The sequence below is a fragment of the Leptidea sinapis genome, chromosome 25 (genome assembly GCF_905404315.1).
Source record: "Leptidea sinapis chromosome 25, ilLepSina1.1, whole genome shotgun sequence".
In the NCBI taxonomy this organism is placed as follows: domain Eukaryota; kingdom Metazoa; phylum Arthropoda; class Insecta; order Lepidoptera; family Pieridae; genus Leptidea; species Leptidea sinapis.
In genome coordinates this window covers 8,030,535-8,054,738 of record NC_066289.1, presented here as the reverse complement: position 1 = coordinate 8,054,738, position 24,204 = coordinate 8,030,535, and the positions used below count along the sequence as shown (strand labels likewise).

The following is a 24,204-nucleotide window of genomic DNA, read 5'->3' as shown; positions in this document are numbered from 1 at the left end:
ACCACCACTCATCTCATATGTCTGAATTCCTTGCTTTGCGACGGTATTAATTGTCTACTGTGTTATAGACTAATTTCATGTAGTAAATGTATTATAAATATAGTTTGAAGCATTTCTTTGTTTCAATATCTAAACTATCTAAGTGGGATGCGACTTGTGTGGACACGCTAGCCCCCTCTCATATTGAACATTCATCGAGAGTGGGAGGTGCAGCGGCGGAATCTGCCGAAAACCTAAAGCGGAGGAACTATGCATCACTCGGTGATGGATACATATTAATTGTTCCCTTTAGGGTGGAGCCGATGGGTCCTTGATGTTCATCGGCACAAAAACTCGTAAAAGAGCTATCCAGGCGTCTAACCGATTTAACAGGTGACCCAAGATCTGGTACGTACCTCTGTCAAAGGATAAGTTTGGCTATACAAAGAGGTAACGTTGCCAGCTTGATGGGCACCTTACCTACCGATAGCGATCTTAATGATATTTTCTATTTGTAATTAATTAATTTTGTTAGATTATTTAAGTTTTATTTTATTATTATTTATATAAATAGCGTTATTAATTATTAAGTCATATGTAAATAATTTGAAATAAACTATCTTATATATTTCAAAATATTTTATGACTTATTTGATCGAGGGCAAATACGCTTGAGTAAAAGTTAAGATGACACATCGATCACGGTGTGAAAGCGATCGAGTTGTGACGTAGCACGCAAGCGTGGTATGCGCAGCGTTGAGCGTATGATAAAATAACTTCAGATGCGCTCGCGCACTCGGACATCCTGACGGCTCCGGCTGGCGCGCTCGATCAATAGTTGATTTTACATTAGTGAAGTGTACAGTTAATGGGAAACACAATAAGCACAAATTATAACGGTTCGTCTGACCGGCTGCGTACAGTTATACTATCTGTGGATTGACAGGTGATTATCTAAAAAACTGGCTTTTAGTTTTCAAAGAACCCACTACTTTCTTCATTCTTGGAAAGTCTAGACTTTATAGTTCTAGAACTATGTTGGTAGTTGGTACCTAGTACGTTTATTGACGGACTTTGTTGTTCATTCTTTTTTTTATGATAAAATGCTAAAGCATTTAAACCAACATAAATGTTGGGACTGATTTATCTTTTATTTTACTAGCCTTACTCACTTGTAAAGGGCCATTGACTGCAATCGCAATGTTTAGTTTTTCTTTTTAAGTTATAAACATGGGATGTCATATTATTTTTAGCCTAGACTTCACAAGAAGTTCATAACTAGTTTAGCGTGATCTGACATATAAAGATGGGCTAATTCCTAGCTTTCAATTATAAATGCTAATATGTATCTGTATCAATTACAAACTAGTTCAAGAATCAAGATTGTAAATACCTATTTGGAGTTTTATAAATCAATATGTCACCAAAATGTAACTTAAATAATTTACAAAAACAACATTTTTCCTTCATTTAATCAACGTGTCTTAATACCAGAGAATATTTTTATTCAAATATGTACAATATATAATTTTATATCTTATAATATAATATAGTCTAAGGTTTTCTTAAGGTATTATGTTATAATCGGTCAAGTCTTAAAGAATATTTTATAAATCTCATGAATATCGACTCGATCAGGGGTCAGGAGGAAAGTTTGTGAACTCGTAAAACTGCGGAGGCATAAAAAAACAAATGGTGGTTCGAACTCTAAGAATATTATATAAATAACTATACAAACTAATAGTTTAATTAATAAATATATGAAATTATTTACTTCAACTGGCAGAAGTAATCGACTTCCTTCAGTAAAAAATAGTAGGAGTATTATTACAAATTACATATTTAAAAAAATTCTTTGCGGCTATAAATATTATTCAGCAAGTTTGAATAATAAAGACCAACTGTGGATGCCGAAGGAGCTTTGCACTTTGGTGTCTGTTTGGGTCAATGATATTTAAAAGTACTCATTTAATACTATAATATCATTGGTTTGGGTAGGTACGTAATAATGAATGACAGTTGACACTTGACGGTTCCACAGAAAATAAGTAGGTAAAACCGGATATCTTTTTTTATACCTACCTATAATAATATCGTAGAAAGTAAAAGCTGTACATTGAATATTTTTTTTAAATACTTGATGTGTGTTCTACGGGCATTACCAACGTAAGCCAAAAAAGTACTTTTGTATGCGCATCGGTATGTGTATCCGTTCAAAACGCAAAAACTACCGAATAGACTTAATTCAAATTTTGCATGAATATTACCAAGACATATATCATATATATATATCATATTTTGGCGACTGAAGCGTCTACGCGGACGATGTCATGGGCAACAACTACATAGTTGTTAACAAACATCCGGGATAAGACGAGCGTGAAAACTCCCGGTAAAACCTGATTTCCCAGAAATTACATTTGGGTAGGTAAATCGGTAATTAGCCAATTCCGAGATACGCAATATACGGGGTGACCAGGCATTATTCCATAACTATTACAGATATCAAACAACTCTATAAAGTCTAAACTGACATCGAAAGTACAATACCTAGTCAGTAAAATTAAATAAAAATCCAACGAGAAGTATCAAAAATTTTGACATTAAAAGCTCCCATGCATTTATAAGAATTGCTTGTTCAAATACATATACTTATAAGATATATATTTTGTAGCAGTGGACTACAGACTTAATAACACAGTAATTCCTTGAATTAAAAATCATGCGTGATTGAGGTTTTCCGCTTTCAACGATGTGCAGCTTGCGGGAAAGATGATATCATGGCTTAGCTAATGGCAAACACATGTGCGATCTTAAAACACGATTAACTACTTATCAATTAAGACTCTCATTAATTAATATTGTTTGACAGGCCGCTTCATTAATTGAATCGAATGGTATGTAAGTAGGTACTTTTCCAAATATACGGTAGAATTTATTTATATGATCAGATAATATGTATTAAGGTTTGAGCAGCCTGTCAACTGTTAGATTCATATTAGATTTGGGTTTCCAGAGTAAGACCACTATTTGTTTTTTAAATCCTGAATTTCTACCATTCGTTAATTAATTCTACTAAGCCAGCATTTCTGTACTAAAGTCAATATTAATTTAGAAAACCAAAATCAATATTAATTGAAATTAAAGAAAACGCTTGTCCTATCACAGTCATATCTTATATCTTTAAACGAGCAATTCTTGTATATATATAATCTGAATCGGCTCCAACGATTTGAATGAAATTTAGTATACGGGTAGGTTCGGGGGCGAAAAATCGATCTAGCAAGGTTTCAATTTTAAAAAATGTAGTTTTATCCGTGTTTTAACGAGCAATAGCTACAATAACATTAGAATACAAATTTAAATTTCGCCACTATATACAAGACTATAACAGCTCAGATGGGACATTGGGTGATCCGGAAAGCAGAAGACCCCGTTTCGATCCAGATGTCCTGTTAGTTTTTTTTTTGTTCAAGTTTTATACATTCTTAAAATAAAGTCGTCCAGATATTAAATAATAATCTTAGATCACGAAATTTTAAAGAAAAAAAGGTTATTGAAATGCCAAAAGCAAGAAATTTTGGTAAAAATGACAATTAATTATTGTCATTGAATATAGTAGTATATTGTATGTATCGAGTTAAATACTTTGTTTAAACAATCACCTTGTCAACCATTTAGCATACGTTAGTTCCACTTGTGGTATTAGTTATCTCATTCTAATGGAATTCTTCTTGTTAAACATATGGTCACTGGTCCGCTCACTTAAAACAGCCGCTAAGGAGTGTTTTTTTCTATTCTGACTTAGGTCAATAGAAGAAGACAGAGTGATAATTAGCAATGCTTTAAGTTAGTAGACTATTATGAATAAGGGGGTAAGAGTTTTGCTCCTGGTTCCAGTCATAGAATTGAGCCTGAAACGGTAATTCAAGATGTGACTCGGTCTCTATTCGGTGAATAAGTGATAGTACCAAAACACTTACAATACGAGTATGATCCGAATCGTAACGTTTCACAAGATGAACTAAGGCGAAGCGTACAAGGGCAGGACCTTAATCACATAGCAATGGACGCGTTGTCCGGGAACTTAGTAATGGAAAGTCTTTTTTGGCATTCACCCGTTAGACCACAGAATATTAATAGGAATAATACTTTAATTAAGTACTTAAATTTTGGAATGAAATTTGGACTGCTCCTATAATTCCCTAGTCTTGCAAGTGTGGGCGGTGGTGACCTTTTAGCAACAGCTCATTTATCCTCCTCTTACATACCAAACGTATACTAATAAAATTTTATATAAGTTTGGTATTGGTAATCGAAGTTGTCCAGGTTAACCCTAAGAAGACACAAGTTTGTGTGTCCACCGCTAAAACGTCTCCCTTTGTCGGATCTCCTCGATTCAAGATCTCCAATTCTCTCTAACCACCACAGCTTGAATCAACATATCTGTGGTGTGGAAGAGAACTCATGAAGAGGTCATTAACGGCTGTTCCCAATATTCGGTCTATCTCTTACTTGAGATAAAAATCTTAACTATCGTTGACTTTTCTGTCCCAATAAACTTATCGACGGTAACTCACCTTATCCGTACACGCTGTCTGTCAATGGGACGACATATAGCTTACCAGCGATAGAAGATTGCATGGCAATGCAATTCACGCGTCCCAATATAAGGCGATAAGAATGACTTATCGTGTATATTGGGACAGTAGAAGGTAGTAATTTATCTCTATCTGCAGATAGTATATTGGGAACGGCTGTAAGACTAAACGAGGCGCAAATCTAGCCTCTTGCATGTTTGCCCCCTCTCTTATATAAGAGGGGGCAAACGGGCAAGAGGCTCACGGGTGGGGCAACCGCCCACGGACACGGTACATAGTTACTTTCTATTTTCAATAAGTCTATGGTAATAAAATTATTTTATTTTAAAGAAGATGCGACCTCCTTATTATTGGTTATTGATATCAAAAGATTTCCGAGTCTATAGACTGCTCACGGCAAGGTCGTAAAATATTAGTGTTTAGTTACAGACAAACTGTAATTCAATTCAGCCTATTCGTTTACAACCTATTTACTGCATGTACACGAAGGTTACCAACTTATATAAAAAGGCAAGGATTTTTTTAATATAATATTTGCTTAGTACCTTTATTTATTTACAATGTGTGTGGATTGCTGCATCTACTGTAGTCAATAACCTTCGATGTTCTTTATCAAATGAATTTTGTTTAACTTACTCGTTTCGCCATGGCATTAGAGTATTTTTGTTGTAAAAACATTTGTAAAATTATGAAGCTGTAAAAATTTATTTACCAGAGTGACATTTCAAATGTGGTTGTAAATGGTAAAATGTACAACTTCTGACATTCATCAGTTTATTTTTTAATCTAATCTAATTTGATTTAAAACACAGAAATCTTAAGACGTCCATCAAATTCTACCCTGGTGAAGTCGGGATAACAATACCTACTAGTTCGAGAAATATTTTCTTTTCAAACTACCATAGTAAAAACTAACCAAGGCACACGGACTAGTAAAAAATAAGTACTCCGTGTCACCTTACATAACAGTGTAGCGCCAAAACAAGCCGATTAACGTGTAAATACATAGCCCCACGCACACACTTACACTACTACAGGCCGATAGGCGGCCATTATGAGAATTGTCATCGTCTGTGACAGATCAGTTTGCGTCGCAATAAAATATTTTGAAAATGCCGTCGTGGGTTGTGAAACAGTGTAAAAACAATAACATAAAAGTATTATTGGATATATGATTATTTAAGGGAGAAAAAATTGTGTAACTGGTATACCCCGTAACCGCACACACACTAGCATAAAGGTGCTTCACTTGCTAATATCACGGCGCGGAGTCCTTCTTTTTTACTAGTCCGTGCCGTGGCATTGACATTGTGTTCAAGCAAATTTATAAACGAATTAGCAATGATTATGTCGTATTGTTGATTTTATGTCACGCTCATAGTTATAACTGGACGTGACTAGAATTTGCAATGGCACTTGTATTATATTCGTCGCGTCATACCGGAAAAGGATAATTAACCAGGTGTAAAATTGTTTCTATTGATCTATGAGACTTCCTAAACTTATTTAGGTTACATTTATTATTCAATTGTGAATGTTTATATTTCAGTAATCCATGTCTCTTCGATAACACTCCTGTTAGAGCGATTTCGTCTATTTCAACTTCAATTATAGCCAAAATAGCAAGCAGAATATATTATACTCTGTCGGGGAATCGTCGACCAGTCTCGTGAGAAACTTGTATTTTCTATCGAGTTCTCTCTCGTTTTGGTTAATCACTAACAAACTCATTTATGTATCACTACTCTTCGGTAACTTCGCTCGAACAAGAGTTCGAGCGATTGCCAATTGCATCATCCATGGCAAATCCAAATTGTCTTTGAAGAGACTAGGAATCATTAATAGAGCGAGACAAGACTTCAAGCCCTCATTCTGGTGCTCTATGGTCCAATCATATAGATTATTGTTGTTTTCTCTGGTCAAGTACTGTCCAGTATCAGCTCTAACCATTTGACCGAGTCCAACGCAGACGATGCTTCATTGTTTCTTCTATCGTAACTATCACGGGGACTAGGAACCTCAAATATCTGGTTCACCTGATTCAAACATCGCACCACACCCTCCAAATATAAACTGCACCTTCACCATGTGTGGCGTTCTTCCGTAATACGGCTTTCAAGGAACTTATACCTGCAACAAAACTATGGATTCCTAAAAGTCCGCGCGGCATCGCTCCTCGTGTGTTTCAATATCTAGAGCACGTGGTACCAAGTACATCATTTGTCCTCCTAATCTCATGAAAAAGATCCTGGGGATTCCATTCCTTCCCTTTTATTTTGCTTGCATTCTTAGGTTATATAAGATTCTATGTAGGACAAACTTGTTAATTTGTTGCAATTAATTGCCCTGGGCTAAGCAAGTACTTAGGATATATTTACAGGACAATTTGGCTTGAAATCAGAATTACCCTAAGAGTTTGTCCTTTAACATATATTATTTGCTTCAGAGTCACCATGACGCAATTCAAAACGATACTGGTAACGGGAGGAGCTGGATACATCGGCAGCCATTGCGTGGTTGATCTTCTAGAAGCTGGCTACGATGTGGTAGCCATCGATAACTTTGCAAATGCCGTCGAAGATGAAGAAGGCTCACCAGCTCTGCAGCGTGCTGAAGAAATCACGGGAAAGCCAATCACATTCTACAAAGCTGATTTATTAGACAAACCGCAGATAAATGATATATTTGATAAGGTTGGTATAAGTAGTTCCATTTATCGCTGTTGATAATGGTCTAATCAAATTCATTGGCTTTCAAGATTTTAATTTTGTTGTTTAGAAAAATCTAGTTAATGTTTCTTGTAGTTTTATTTATATAACAGGGGGCAAACGGGCAAGAGTGAATGCAATGTGATGGGGAGTGGTGAGGCAACCGTCCATGGATACATTATATAGTTATCTACATGTCATAAATTATATTTAAAGAAATTATCATATTCCATTTCGTATAGTATACAAAAAAAACCTCAATATTTATATTCAATACTAGCTGCGAAATTATCACTTTAGAAATTTGTAGAATTTTCTAGACCGTTTCGCATCAATTTCATCAATTGTACACATTTTGGAACGTTCTAGATCATTCCAGGAAGTCTTAGAACTTTCTAGGTTGATTAAGTACGTCAGTTGCACACATTCTGGAACTTTCTAGATCATTCCCGAGATTTTCAGAATTTTACATTAGAGAAGGACAGATGTATATAAATTCACATTTTTGCCACCCACAACCAACCATTCTGACCAAACTCCCTTATAACCTTAAACCAGGGGACCTAGGGGTATTTGCCATCCCAACGGGAATTTGATCGAAGTTGCGTGCGAGTGATAAAGAAAACTGTGGAGATACGTACAAACATTAGCATTTTATATACTTACGTATAGTACATACACCAAATTATGGAACAAAGTACCGTTCGGGTAATTTGCTACCTCCTTCTGGTAAATGCCAGTACATTCTATGGATGCCAATTTATTCCGGACAAGAATCGTTGTATAGCTCGGCAGTCTTGAGCTGACATTAAAACAATTGTTCACAGCACAACGTGGACTGTGTGATACACTTTGCAGCGCTGAAGGCAGTCGGAGAATCGATGCAGCAACCGCTGCTATATTACCAGAACAATCTACTTGGAATGCTGAATCTGTTAGAGGTACGTGCAGCACTAATACAGGAATGAACAATATGTTATTATGTTTCTATAATTGCTTATATAATGTAATATATTTTTTTATATCTACAGCCTGCGTACTGCTAAAGCATGACAACTAGGTAAACTACGCGTCATTTTAATAAAGTATAGACTTGATATGCCACGCCACCTAGTGGCGATTTAAGGCAAAATGGTTAGTAGGAAACAATTTTGCCAAAACCAAATATACCTGCTGCAAACATGCATAATAATATAATGTCAAAGTCAAATAAATAGGTTTTATTCAATTTGGCTTAAACTAAGCGCTTTTGAATCGTCACTTTAAATAGTAGTAATATTTTAAATTACTGAATCTTCTATATTATGTTCGGATAAAGTAGAGCTCGTGAGAAGAACATGCAAGAAACTTAAAGTAATGTAACTAAGTGAAAAATGGATTTTATCTAAAATCTTTTACTAAACACAAAAAAGTTATCGGGCCGTACAATAAACGTAGTAACGCGTAGATATGACGTAACAAAACATACGATTAAAAAAATCTAATGGAAATAGAGAACCTATTTTTTTTGAAGTCGAACGAAAATGATTGTAATTCAGTTAAATACGATTAAAAAGTGCCTATTTATTTGTCTGGCAGATAATGCGTTCACACAACTGTTACCAAATGGTGTTCTCTTCATCATGCACGGTGTACGGAGAGCCAGAGCATCTGCCGATCACGGAGACACACCCCACCGGGAGCATCACCAACGTGTACGGCAGGACTAAGTACTTCATAGAGGAGATGCTCAAGGACCTGAGTGCGGCGGATGATGTAATTAATTGGTTTTTAAATATCAATTCCTTTATATTATATTTATAACAGCTAATAATAATAATATGGTAGGGGAGACGGAGGGGAGTTGTAACAATTTTCACATTTTATTTCATACACCAAATACTATAGACAGAAATCGTCATATATATTTATATATATATAGGTCACTCTTTACACTTGCGAATGACTAACATAAAGAAGATGTAAGCGTAAAATATTGTGGTTAAAAATGAACTTAACCGTAACAAGTCGACTTGTTATAACTACCCTCATACCGAGGTAAGGTGAAACAGGGGTCGAGGAGATTTGAAGCGATTTTTATGTAACATAACGGTGATTATTTTCTTGCGATTAGTTTCTTGCGCCGCTTCTTCTCTCTCAGAGCGCCATTTGTTTCCGAAGCGGTAGTAGTATCTAATAGTATAAGAAATGACATCAAAAAGAATTCTAAAGGAATCAATTTTGAGAAAATAAATGCCTTTTTATGCTTTTTATTATAATATATAATTTTGAGATGTTTATTAAAATTAAACTTTTCAAGTACGAAACAAACTTTGTTGAGTTTGTTACTCGAAGCAGCGTCACAGAGACTTCTCTGTACTAAAGTTACTTCTTTTGCTGCGAGATTATATATTTTGCGATTCATCATACTTCTTTCAGTATTTTTATTTAATGATTATTAAAAGTGCAATTTTAGTTAATCCTTATCTTGTTATTTTTTATAAATTTAATTCTTGTACTCATTCCGCCTTAGCTGTTCAGCCTCATTATTTCAGAGTAGAGCGTAATCTTCTCGTAAAGCACCGTAATATTAAAAATAAATTAGTGTTATCATTATATAACAGAAATGTCACACGAAAACAGGTTGGTTAACACACTGAAACCGCAATTCGAGTGATAAGTTCAAGGCTGCCTCACCGGAAATTGACATCTCGAGATTTATTGACCAGTTGTGGGTCGTTTTTTAATTACTTACCACTAAATATATAGGTCGACTGTTTGATTTTGAGGCAGTTGCATATTTAAATTATTTTTCATCACCTGCTCATAACAGTGACCATAATTAAGCGTATTATGATTAAATCCTAAATACATGCACTATGCTAAACATAGAATTGCCTATAATTAAGTACATAAATAAAATTGGCCACTTCTGCGCTTCATAACATCTCAGTAAATCGCCACAAACTAAGATAGCATCCTCACCATTTGGATGTGCTTTCCTCCATAGTACGGTTTCGGAACTGTACGGAACTTCTTCCACGTACCTACAGCCAAACTGGGGAATAAACTCCTTTTTGCAGTATTTGTTTTTTATTATTTTATGATAAACTAAGATAAAAGTAATTATAATACATACATTCAAAATAAAATCAAACAGGAACATACAAAGTTACAGACATTTGAACTGTAGGAGTAAAGGCCTTCCTTCCCTATCTTGCAAAACTAAAAATTCTGTAGGGCTAGCTCTAAATGTTACACCATATTTTACTATGGCTATCATCTCTGTCTAAGCAGAAATATTAAAAAACTTTTTGTTATCTCATCGATTGCATTGGTATAGTTTTTTCATCATTTTATTTGTTAAAATCTATATTTTGATTTGAGTATTAATATCGAATTCTTAGCTTGTTTTTCCTCTTCTTCCATAAGAAAAGCACAGTGATTTTATTGTGTTATGCACAATAATATTCGTAATATATTTATCTTCTCTCATTTGCGGGAATATTCAAAAAGTCTATTATTATTTTTAGAAATGGAACATTATTTCCTTGAGGTACTTCAACCCAGTTGGCGCGCATCCATCAGGTCTAATAGGAGAGGATCCCACCAAGGAGTTCACCAATCTGATGCCATTTATGGCCCAGGTCGCGCTTGGCAAGAAACCAGTCCTTACTGTCTTTGGCAGCGATTACAATACACCGGATGGAACTGGTATGTGGTTATATATGTGCTTGGCTCTTTTACTTCAGGGACACAAACTACCGTTTCATTCGATTTTTTATGAAAGAGGATAAATGAGCATTAATAGGGATATCCTTACACAACTGCAGCACAAAATCTCTTGTAACACCAGAGAAAAGGCAACGGGTTGAATAAACTTAGGTATAAATGAATTCGAAAACTGAAAAATCATTCACATCGTGAACTGATGCATAATAAAAGCCAATAGTACACCGTCTCGTATAAATTAGCTTTCGACGACTATTTTTCATACTACGTAAATATGCATTCAATGTAAAGAACCAGCACTCATTATTATATATATAAGTCCACTGCTGGACAAAGGCCTCCCCAAAGAGTTCCACGACAATCGGCCCTGCACTGTCCTCATCCAACGTATTCCCGCGATCTTGACAAGATAGTCGGTCAATCTTGTGGGGGGCCTACCAACACTGCGTCTTCGTTTGTGGTAGCGTTGCCGCACGCGGGGATTCTTAGCAGCCCCGTTGCTTATATGGCTGCTACCGTGACCACCACGATAGGGGCCGCCGGGCACTGGGGGCCGGGGCCTTGTAGATTTGTTGTGTATACATACACTTAATCGGCCTTACAAATAAACTTGGTAACTATAAAGTTATTATACCAGAGAATAAAACAAGAATATGAAAAATGTTTAAAATTGAGATTTTGGTTTATTTGGTCGTACTTATATCGTTTCCAGCGTTCAAAACTTCAGAATTATCCGTAGATAGAAGATGAACACATTGATTAACATTAGATAGATCATCTTATACCTATGGAATTATTACTGTATTGACAGCGATATAGTATATTAATTATATTATTATAGTAACATTTTGCATATTATATACCAAGTTTATTTCTAAGGCCGTTTATGTTCATTTTTCAGGAATCCGCGATTACATCCACGTGATGGATCTCGCCAGGGGCCACGTGGCAGCTTTAAGTTTGTTAAGCTCCAGCCACATTAAACTGAGGGTCAGTCTGATATTATTATAAAAGCATTGATAGTAGATAGACTGGATAGACTGCACATCTATGGAGAATATGATGTAGGATAGAATATTTTGTAGTTAGGCAGACTTAGTGTTAGGTACGTTACATAACTATTGGGGTTTAACTACAGGGGCCAAAAAAACTTAGGCACGAGTAAGGGACAATGCGAGTGAAACACCAAAGGGAATATTTCAACACCGTACAATATCAATAATTTTTTATCCAAAACTCTGTGATCTCTGCCTTACTACCTCTCTGAGAGAGAGAGAACGTTATAATGATGAAGTTACCAAATCTGCTATTGGCAGACCAGTACAGACCTACTAACTTCTTGGTGATGCTCAAGTGTTACCTACTTATAGTTATATAAGTACTACAAGGCTAATAACGGCTTGGGATATTAAGTTGAGATCAACCTTGCCTACTTTTCCTCAAAAAGAGCATAAAGCCGAAACCCTCCAGCGGTTCACGACAAAAGTAACACAAATCACCAAATTAACCTGTTTTTCAGGTTCTTTTATCTGACATTTTATGGTGCAAAATGTGCAAAAGAGACGGACTTAAATAACGCAACTTCTATCACTCGTAAACCCCGGAAGAATTACATAAACACGTCATGTTTGTCAAAATTGACGTTTAAATAAAATGGCGCTTTTGAATAATTTTAGCCACTAGCATTTCAATCCTTGCTAGTTAAAAGTATGTTATAATTTGAATATTTGTAATAGGTGTATAACTTGGGCACGGGACGCGGTGTGTCCGTGAAGGAGTTGGTGAGTGTATTCGAGCGTGTAACGAAAACCAAGATCCCGTTGAAGTATGAAGCAAGGCGACTCGGCGATATAACCGCTATGTGGGCCGACGCCACTTTGGCTAAGAACGAACTCGGATGGACTACGAGGCACTCGGTTGAGGAAATGTGTATGTATCTTATAACTTCAAACACCGTACGATAGAAGTGAAAACATCATCAACGCGATGTTAATAATACGATATCTATACAAATCGATACCTCTAACCTCACTTCAAAAGTATAACAAGTTTGAAATTCATAAAGTTTGATAAATTGGTCCATAAACGTTAACCCTCAATTACCAAAGAGAAACAAGACATTTTTTTTTTTTATTGAATAGGAGGACAAACGAGCGTACGGGTCACCTGGTGTTAAGTGATCACCGCCGCCCACACTCTACTGCAACACCAGAGGAATCACAAGAGCGTTGCCGGCCTTTAAGGAAGGTGTACGCGCTTTTCTTGAAGGTACCCATGTCGTATCGTCCCGGAAACACCGCACAAGGAAGCTCATTCCACAGCTTCGTGGTACGAGGACAACAAGACAATACGGGTATGATATTAGAATATTTTCGTTTCATGCAGTAACAACTCGAGTTGATTTTTGAATTTTATTTGAGAGCCCTTATCCTAATTGTTACCTACTCTTTGCAACTGAGGTATCGAAATGTTTTTTCGCGCCCCCCAGGAAGTTTTCAGTTTTCACTTTAATCATATAATGACAAGTAAAGTATAGCCTAGCTAGTATGTACTACTTATATAAGTTGTGGGGAAATAAAATATATATTATTTTAGATATGTATACGTATATAGAATATATTTATGTTAAAAATACAGATATAATAATTAAGTACCTATACAACACATTGTTTATTTGTGGGTTATAAGTGTTTATATAGATCTTGGAAACTAATAAAAATTTTGTTTTTTTTTAATACATTAGCCGCCCTTTTCGGGCATAAAAAATATTTATAAAAGAAAACGTTACATTAAATGATTAGGCAAACATAATATTATGAGAGATAGGTGCCATATAATATGAAGGTATTAATTTCTTGTGATATTAACGAGGATTACAAAAATTAACGTTAGATTTTTGCCTGGTATGAAATAATCAAATTTAGATGTTTTTCTGGAATATAGGCCCCGGCATGAATTGCTGAGAGTTAATTGTACAATTAAGTTCGTCCCATCCCATCAGCATTTAACTTACAAAATCTGAATACTATGTTTCTGAACATTTTTACCTATTTCCAGGCACCGATTTTTGGCGATGGCAAACAATGAACCCTAACGGATACCCCAAGAAAATCAAGAAGAGCGTCATTGTAATAAACGGAAAGAGTTAACTAGTTCATAGTATGCAATTGTTTATAGATTATTATTTTAATAAATAAGTATTTTATATAAAGCTGATACTTTTAATTCCTGCAATACTTTCTGAGTTTGAAGTTGGCGCCAACTTTTTGACATGTAGGAATGTTCTTAGTAGGTAGGTGACCTTTTAAATTCAGGTTAAAATTCATGATAATAATAAAATTATAAGTGCGAACGTGAAATTATTTGTTACGTTTTACGGCTTTGTTACTCAATTGGTCATAATTAAATTTTACACAAACATAGGCACAAATGCCAAATTTTTAAGAGTTCTAGAAAGCGCTCAATGCGGATTTAGGCTTAGCACGCACTGCGATTAAACGCATGCTTTTAAACGTAAGTCTAAAAACATAGAATCACATAGCTTTCTATACAAGCGCACGCATTAGCGACTTTTTTCAGTACGTTTGATTTGAAAAACGCAACTTGCTACATTTTGATCGCGGTTTGTAAAAGCGCGTTTTTTTGTTTCCCGTAGCATTAGCATGGTGGCGCACACACGGCGGTTAACCCCACTCGGTTTTCTATTCAGTCTCGACAGAGATCTTTACGTGATATTGCCTTACGAAATGCAGAGTCTTTATATTGTAGATACTGGCCCACAGATTGTAATCATTCGTCAAAAGTACCAATGGACATTCTGTAGTAGGTAATTAATCGGGATGCTGCCGCACATCGTTGTACATTTTGCAAAAATATCCTTTCAAATGTCTTTGATCTGTTAATGGGTGTACCCAGTATCTATGGCGGCGCTGTTTTCGTTTTCTATTTTTAAAACCAAAGCCGCAACACATGCTGCTCGCAGAAATCCATGGTGATACTGGAATAAAATTAATCAAAACGCCAACCGCAGAGCGAGGTTGGATGCGGTTTTCAGCTAATTCTAAACCGCTCGCCTTTAATCACTGTGCGTGCTTAGCATTAAGGCGCACTAAGTCGCGTACAGAAATCACCACAGAAAACTTTTATTCTAACGGGACAGAAACTAATCTGCTCTTTTTACGTTACCTCCTTTAAGTGCAAAGATTATTTTTACGTGTTTTAGAGCGCCTATCAGGTTCTAAGAAATTATCTTACTTTTCGTGGTAGGTACCTACACGCCGAGATCCACTGAATCAATTTAAGTTTAATTTATTTTCTTACAATTATTTATTTATTTAACTTTATTTTATTACTTTACTAGCTGCAGCCCGCGAGGTCGTCCGCGTACAATTTATAAGTAGGTAGTAAAAATACCACGTCTTAACCATGTTGTTGAACTTTATATGAGCTGATAGAGACCTATGTATTAATTAGTTAAAATAAAACTTAACTTACTTATTATACATGTAGGTAACTCCTAAGCAGAAAAACTGCCAAAAACCTATATTTTTCATTAAATAGGTATAGGGCGTTTTTAGCAAATCGCTAGTACCTACCTTGAAAATTAGCAAAACGGCTTGCGGTCTTGCATCGGCCCATGTTCGGGTTTCAACTTTCAAGTTTAAGTAACTAAAAATAAAAGTAGGTACTCTGTGCATCATGCACTCAGCTGCAGCACAAATAATATATTTACTCAGCAATGAGCGACTTTTTCCCCCACGTCGCCCCCTAGAGTAAATATTATGTTACTGCTCTCACGTCCGTACTCTGTCCGTCCGCCCAATTCGCCCTCCGCCTACTACCAAATGTGCATTAGAAATAAATTATCAATTATATATAATATTTTATGGTTTACTATTTTCACGTTAACGACTTACACATAGAAGAGCTAATAAGATATGCTGTCACGCGCTTTTTTGTAAGACCAAGATAAAAATTTCCATTTACTTTATTATACTTATCCCTTCTATTTATCATCAACTAAAAGATTATACACCTAACGACTAAAGAACTGTCTTAAGTCATGGTAATATTAGTAAGAGAAGCTAGCGACTTTTTATGAGGCGAGGGACAAAAGCCGCCCAAGACTAAGACATTCTTTTTCCAGAGGTGAATATTCTACTTTTCACACAAGGAAATCAAAATAAAAGTTTAAAAAGATAATCATTTATTGAGATGTTAATCACTGAAGTGAACTCTTCAGAATGCCCTTTGCTCCAGTACATCTCTAGGCTAACTTTAGTCTATCCTGGTACACAGGATTATTAAAAAATACCTATGGTAGTGTCATGCCATTAAGTCATTCAGCCAGCAAGTCTCATCTTTCCTTCCCTAATCATTTGTATCAGCTAATTGCTGGGCCTAATACTCTCATGGGCTTGATGCTGCTTTACATTGCCATCTCACAGAGTCCTGGTTGCTCATTAGCTCAAGGGAATGCCTCTTTTCTGTGATAGGGAAGTAGGTAGCCAGTTAGTAGGTTAGGATATCACAATTAAATTATTTTTTTCTATTGTTCCCACTGCATTATCTGGCACTGATGATGTTGAGGTTGAAGTTTATGAAATCCTTTGATGGCTGAAAAAACTTATTTCACTCATCTTGATAAGCTTCCTGAATATATATGATGATTAAGTTAAGCCCCACTTCATAGATTACACATAGGTCAAGTTTCCTCATAAAGGGAAATATGTTGCCACTTCAGTGGTTCATAACCCACACTGGTTGTGTTCGGCAGCATATATCTTGCAAACAGTTCTAAAATCTTTGGGTCTTTTGCTTGTGTATACGGTTTGAGAAGATCTAGAACAAAAACAAATGAATAATTGTAATGTATTATTGAAATAATTGGCAGATATTGCAGAAATAATGTTGCAGTGCTTCGTTGTTAAACAAAGTATGGTTGATTGAATATTATCTAAGTTTTAAGAAAAACTTTCAAAAAGTTGAGGTGACAGAGTCAGAGGAGTACCTATTACACAATTGTAGCCAATGTATGTTGGTAATATATGCCTGCTCCTAGGAGAGACGGAATTTTCTATTTATTTAAACAATCATTTATTAAAATGTTTTATCTATCTATCTCTATCTATTTAAAACAAATGCTAGAATTGGAAAAAAAACAACCTATATAGGTTATAAGTGTATTATATATATAGGTTATAAGTGTATCATATTACCTAAAACATCAGTAATTCAAAAATTCGCAAAGAATATCTTTCATTATTAAGGTACATGAGCCTGGACAACAGACAGTTTCCTGCTATTTGGAATGTCTTCAAGTTGCATAAGCTGTGCTTGTTTGCGTCTGTCAAAACTCACCTGACGCAAGCCTTCAAGGACATAAAATCATCTCTTTAAACTAATAACTTAAAACCATCATCATAAAAAAGAAACAAATTTTCTATCAATAAGTTATTTATAGCATACCTAATAGTGGAGGTTTATGTGAATGTAATGCGCTTGGGATACTTGCAAATACCAAGTCTTCGGGCACATTTTCAACATTTCCAATTCTGCCAATCATCACCCTCTCATATGGCTGCTTGCCACTTCCACTACTAAATGAGCAAATTGGCTCCAAATCCACCGTCAACTTCAACCAAAACCAAGTGGCAAGATACTCTACACCCCACTTTGGAAATATAATGTCTTTCACAGCATTTATATTACTCTGGGCATTAGTACACCATACTACAACAAGACAGTTCTCTGATAGACATGCTCTGACGGGTATTGAAGCTATTTCTTCATTATACATCATTGAATACCTGAAATAATAATTATACTTAATTTAATGTAACAGTATTCAGGCTCAATCCGTTGAATGGAAGACAAAACCATCATAATGGAATTACTATGATGATTATAATAATACAGTTGATATTAAGTATGGAAACTCATCCTGCAATGCAAAAACTGATCAATATTATTCACTGATAATTTTAAACCCAACCCAATAGAGAGAAAGAGTCACTGGATAACTTTTCAGTTACATGATTGCAAGTAATGAAACACTTAAAAGGGTTGTGAGGTTATGACGTCTCAACACCGAAACCCCTCCTGCTTGTGATGTTGATCAATTAATCTTTAGCTGTCAGTATATTGCTGTGCTGTTCTTTTGATGATCATGTGATTAATAGGATTTATCAATCCCACATCAGCCTGTAACTTCAAGAAAATTTAAACTTTGGTTGCCTGTATTTATCTAATGATTAAGATTTATCAATAAAGTTTTACCGCTGAAGTTCTCTTTTTTTAATACTTGAATATATGTTTGGGCTTTTCTATATAAATATAATGATGGATGGATGGCTTACATTTGGCTGGAAAATCTACTGAATAGATTTCGATTAAGTCTTCCAAGTTTTATTAGAAACTTGGCCCTTATCTAAACAATTTTATTTAAAAAAAATATTGTGATGTCTTCATTAAAATTAAGGTTATAAGCTAGACAAGACAATGGCTGTAATTTAAGTTATTCTAATAATATATTCACCTCACCCCAAGTTTCGATTAGCATTTTTTAGCCTTCTGATGTATTTGTTCCACCAAGGAGGATCTGCTATTAATATATCAAAGCTGTTTCCCCCTAACTTTGTACAGCTCTCCTTAACATCACCACAGTAAAACCTAAAATGATATAATGCTATAATTAAAAATCTCAAAACACTATCTTTCATAAGAAAATTTGTGCCTCCAATTTGGTTGAACCATTTTATGGATACTGCCTTGCACCAAAGTGCAAGAACACTCAATAAAATAACTAATGGAAATCTCTACAGTAATGCTAATAGAAATGATATAATCTCTCTCAAATACTACTAGCAGATATATTATGATATATTGACACAAAAAAAAATCAGACAATAGCATGTGAGCCACCAGTGGGAGGCTCGCTACCACAATGGCACCTATTTCTGCAGTGAGACAGTGATGTGTAAGCATTACTGTATTTCGGTCTGAAGGTCGCCATAGCTAGTAAATACATACATATAAACACGCCTCTTTCCCGTAGGGGTAGGCAGAGACCACTTCTTTCCACTTGCTATGATCATTACATACTTGTTTTGCTTTGTCCACTTTCATTATTCCTTTCATACATGCTCTTCGGTTTAGGGTACTCTTGACCTGGCCTTTTTTCAAGACGTCCGTGATTTGATCTCGAAACGTCCACCTAGGTCTACCCCTTCCAACACTTTCATTCACACCGGCCTTATACACTTTCTTCATCAATCGTTCTTCATTCATTCTATAGACATGTCCAAACCATTTCAGCATACCTTTCTCAATTTTTGTCACAACATCTTTCAGACCACAATGTTTCCTCATCTCACTGTTTCTTATCCTGTCACTCAGTTTAACTCCTATCATACTTCTCAACACTCTCATTTCAACTGCATTTATTCTGCTTTCATGTTTCTTCTGCCATACTCAACTTTCACTTCCGTACATGAGTGTTGGAACCAACACCCCCTCATGCACAGCCAAACGAGCCTTATTAGACACCTTCTGCCTGTTCATAAAGGAGTGCAAAGCTCCATTCACCATGTTTCCTGCATTCCTCTTCTTTCAATATCACTCTCATACTCTCCATCTCTTGTAAATTTAGAACCCAGATACACAAACTCATTCACCTGTTAAATTTTTTTCATCTCCAATCACGATATTGCAGTCTGTCACTACCTTATCTCTTTCAAACACCATCACTTTCTTTATCTTCATTCCCTTTCTACCAAAAGCTCCATTCATAGCAGTTACCATCTCCTGCAACTACTCGGCCGAAGATGCAAGTAATACATGGTCATCAGCATAGAGAAAACATTTGATGAGTAACTCATTCATTCTCAACCCACTTTCATTCTCTTTTAAATCTGTCAAGCAATTGTTCATGAACAGATTAAACAGCCACGGTGGCACTACACATCCCTATCTAACACCTTTTTCGATATTAAACCATTCAGTGTATGCCCCGCTTATCCTTACACAAGTACTAGAATCTCTATAAAGAGATTGCAATGCTCGTATGAGGACATTGCTCACACCGTTCGCGGACAATGCTGACCACTATTCATTCCTTACCACTCTATCATAGGCTTTTTCTAGATCCACGAACGCGCAATAGACCTTCTTGTTTTTAGCCAAAAACTTTTCGGCTATGCACCGCAAGGAAAAGATATTCCCTTTCTAAGTCCCGCTTGTCCATCCCATACTTTTTCGTCTGTTTCATTCACAACTCTTACAATCAACACTTTCACATACAATTTAGCGACGACGCTGAGAAGGCTTAAACCGCGGTAATTTCTGTCCAGTCGGCAGTCCTGCCGTGACCCCTTTCCTTTATACAATGGCATAATTACAGCTTTGCACCAGTCTCCTGGCACTTGCCCATTTCGCCATCACAAATTGAAAAGCTGTACAGCTGGCTAGCCACTATGCCCTGTCCAGCCCTCAGCATCTCGATGGTAATCCTGTCATATGCTGCAGCCTTACCTAATCTCATACTTTTCAATGCTTTCACTATTTCGTCCATGCTTATCATGCACTTCCTCTCTTTCAAACAAACTTTCAAAATACTCTTTCCATCTCTTTAGCACACATTCTTCTCCTCTTATCTTGACTCCTGATTATACTGAGCTCCGAGGTAGAAGTTTTTCATCTGGCTGTTTTGATGGATTTCCAGAAGAACTTGATGTTTGACTAGAAATCTTCAGTGAGCAACCTATCAAAATCATCCTTTTGTTTTTCTTTCTTTCTAGACACAACTTCTTTCGCTTCTGATTTCAATCTTTTATACTTCATTCTTGCTTCCTTTAACTCGTCATCCATTGCCTTTTGAACTTTTTGGTTAGCTTTTGTTGCTAACCAATCCATCCACGTTTTCTTCTACCGCCATTTGTACCTCTTTATCAATCTACAGATTATAGTTCTTTCTTCCTTTCCTTCTTTTAGCTACCCCACATACCTGAACAGCAACATTCACAACCCCTTTCTTAAATGTCTCCCACAAATCTTCAATCACACCTATCTCTTCTATGCCTTTAAAACTTTCTTTCAGTTTCTCTACATACTCGTCTTTCCTTTCTTTTTCTTGTAGATTTTCCACTTTTACTCTGTCCAAAACACTCGTAGCCTCAGCTCGTCGGTGTCACCACCATTTAAAAAGGTTTAAGCTAGAAAATTTACTGGGCAAATGAGACTTAACATATTATGTCTCAAGGTGATGAGTGCAGCTGTTGTAGTGCGGCTTAGAATTTTTAGGGCTTTTCAAAAATCCTGAGTACTGTATTGTAATGGGCAGGTTGTATCAATTACCATCAGCTAAATGTCCAGCTCGTCTCATTCCTTATTTTCATAAAAAAAAATGTGAATTGGCATCATTATATTATTTTACCACCTTATTTTTGCATTAAAAAAGAAAAAACTATTTCACATACCTATTTAGGAATAAAAATAATTGCAAATGTAACTTATCATTATGTGAATAAATTCTTTAAGGAAAAATATATTTCATAAGTACCATCACACAACCTTCAGATACTCATTACTGATTACCTAGTGTAGTTAGTTATAAACTATCTCTTATTTAGAAAACCACTCTTATGTCTAGACTATCAAATTCAGAAAAATAATTGGTATGAGATTGGTGTGTGCTGTTATTCTTAGTGTATGTGTTTCACTTGATTTAAAAAATATATACTGTTGGTATTTTTGTAAGTTTTGAGTTAGTATGAATATTTAATTAAATTATGTAATATGTAAATTATTTGGTACATAACATATAAAAATTATGCAACAAAATAATATTTATCCAAGCATATCAAAATCGACATTAATGCTTTTCTTATCATGAAATTTTAGGTATGAATATATAATTTATCAGTTTTAATTAGTATGAAATACATTTTTCACTGAAATAATGTATGTCAGTAGGTTTTGTTCATATTAAAACACGCTAAAATGGCTTCTTTTAAAAATGTATACCAAATTTCACCATTCTGTGGTAAGTAATAACATTGTGCAAGTGTAGCAATAAACAAGTATCTACTTGCATCAGTGGTAATATAACTAGGATTCATAAACTACCTTGATCTTTGGGGAATTAGAAATTCCTCTCCATTTATAGTACATATCAATGCATTGTCAGAATCATTGCCACCAGTTAAGCCTTCATGATAAAACACAGTTTTTTCAAACAATGTCTTAGCCAAATCTCGAACTGCTCCTGTGTTTAACAAGTCATATGTGACATTTACCTTGCTCTTCAAGCGTGATGGAAATATATTAATGAAGTCATTATAAATTTCCTTCAACATCATAACCTAAAAATTAAGAAATAAAACTTTCTAAATTATCCCTGTAATAAGGTAATGCAAGGGACAGAAAAGAACGGGTTGAACGCAGCCTACTAAGGTCCAGTGGGAACTGGGGAGTGGTAAGTGTCTAATATTAAGTAGTAAGTACTTTTTATAAATAAGGAATAGCAAAAAAAAGTACGTTCCGTACGTACACTAACTTACTTCTTCTCGTAACAAAAAATTACACTTCCTCTTTCTGGTTCCCTGTTCATTTTTAGACTTAAGATTAATTGAAAACAATTTGTCTGTAAGCTTAAAACTACGTGTTTTGCCTATCGGAATAGTGTTATTACATGACAGCCGAACATCTTGAAAGACTTTTGCAATAAGCTCTCCGTGTTCAACAAAATGTACCTTATTATTGCAATATAAAACACTCATAATTTCTATTCAGAAATAATCAAATTTGTGAAATAATTTATTATTGGATCCAAAAAACGACAAAAAGCCGTCAGAACTCAAACGTTGTCAAACTATATCAACGAGTATAATAACATATAGGGATAGGGAAAAGAGTACGCATTATGAGCTGTCTATTTGAAAACTAGCGCCATCTGAATATTGGCCCCGAAAATAACTATAATATATGACGCAATTAAATAACTAACTCTACTTTTTAATGTAGGTATTGCAATTTTTTACCATGTTGAAATTGCGCGTAGAGTTAGTTATTTAATTTTGCCACAACATAGAACATAAAGGATAGGATTTAGTAGTGTTGGTATGAGTAATTGAAGTTATTGGGTGGGAGAAATAAAAAGCAATGTTTGCATATTATTTTTTATTTTTATAATGTTTATTTTTATCATAATATTGTTGGGCAGCTGTTTTTGTTTCGTCTTCACCCACATATGTTAATTTTCCGGACAAAATTCGATTGATCGATCTGCACCACCTTTTAACCTTGCTTTGAAAGATTGTCCTTTTTTCGCAAGCGCGATATTTCTGCTTGAAGATGCTTGATCTTTGTGCACTGTGGAGCCATTAGATCTGTGAAAGAATGTTTAATTTACAAATTGTATAGTATAATATACATATATTATATGGTATTAAATAAATGGACAATATGAAAAGGGATTCAGTCTTAAAGTCTATATATATAAAAATGAATTGCTGTTCGTTAGTATTGCTAAGACTTGAGAATGGCTGGATCGATTTGGCTAATTTCGATCTTGAATATTTGTGGAAGTCCAGTAAAGGTTTTGATACGAAGAAGATTTTAATATGTACAGCACGCAGTCTGTCTAATAATGAATAAAAATATATTCAAAATTTCATTCCCACATGGACATTAGCTGTTCTCAATCCTATCAAGTACCAACTCAGCCTTCATCAAAAAAGACATTTGGCTCAATAGTCTTATGTCATGTCATGCATTAATCTGCTGTTATAAAATTACTGTCACATTTATGGTTAATGTTTGTTAAATAAAGACCTTTCGAATTTCTTATTATGTTTAATTTCTTATGAGTGTTATAATATTACATCAAAGCCCGCCATTGTCATTATTAAATGATTATCATTGATAATGAACCAGTTTCAGCTAGAAATGCAACCATTGAATTTAATAATAATCACAACTGTGTAAGAAAATCAGGTGTTTCCAGAATGATACAATATATCTTCAAAAGAACCATCAACTCAACAAAGATTCTTAGTGGTGTGACTAAATCTAACAGAATAAGGAACAGAATCGAATATTAACTCAATATGTGTTAAATTAGGGGACTTACCAGCCAGATGAAGCATCGGAACTGCCAATGTGCTTAGCCGTTGATTACGATTTCTGTGTCCGTCAGAAAAGTGTAT

The 24,204-nt window shown here is 35.2% G+C and overlaps 2 protein-coding genes across 4 annotated transcripts; one reads left to right on the top strand and one right to left on the bottom strand.

Annotated features, from left to right (window-relative positions):
* The first annotated feature begins 749 nt into the window (after positions 1–749).
* Positions 750–14,210, top strand: LOC126972013 (UDP-glucose 4-epimerase-like). The gene is made up of 8 exons (XM_050818562.1): positions 750–925; positions 7,027–7,273; positions 8,116–8,229; positions 8,867–9,043; positions 10,801–10,981; positions 11,901–11,989; positions 12,736–12,928; positions 14,057–14,210. Exons 2-8 carry the CDS (start codon positions 7,034–7,036, stop codon positions 14,146–14,148), a joined length of 1,086 nt encoding a protein of 361 aa, XP_050674519.1. The 5' UTR covers positions 750–925; positions 7,027–7,033; the 3' UTR covers positions 14,149–14,210.
* Positions 14,211–16,188: 1,978 nt separating this feature from the next.
* Positions 16,189–22,852, bottom strand: LOC126972014 (N(6)-adenine-specific methyltransferase METTL4). 3 transcript variants are annotated; one of them, XM_050818564.1, is made up of 5 exons: positions 22,548–22,852; positions 22,124–22,359; positions 18,542–18,670; positions 17,468–17,808; positions 16,189–16,840 (listed from the first exon to the last, which is right to left on the bottom strand). In XM_050818564.1, exons 2-5 carry the CDS (start codon positions 22,354–22,356, stop codon positions 16,704–16,706), a joined length of 840 nt encoding a protein of 279 aa, XP_050674521.1. In that variant the 5' UTR covers positions 22,357–22,359; positions 22,548–22,852; the 3' UTR covers positions 16,189–16,703. The 3 variants fall into 3 exon arrangements, with proteins under 3 accessions (XP_050674521.1, XP_050674520.1, XP_050674522.1); XM_050818563.1 differs by having other exon boundaries at positions 22,558–22,852; XM_050818565.1 differs by lacking the exon at positions 22,124–22,359 and having other exon boundaries at positions 22,558–22,852.
* Between the last annotated feature and the right edge of the window lie 1,352 nt (positions 22,853–24,204).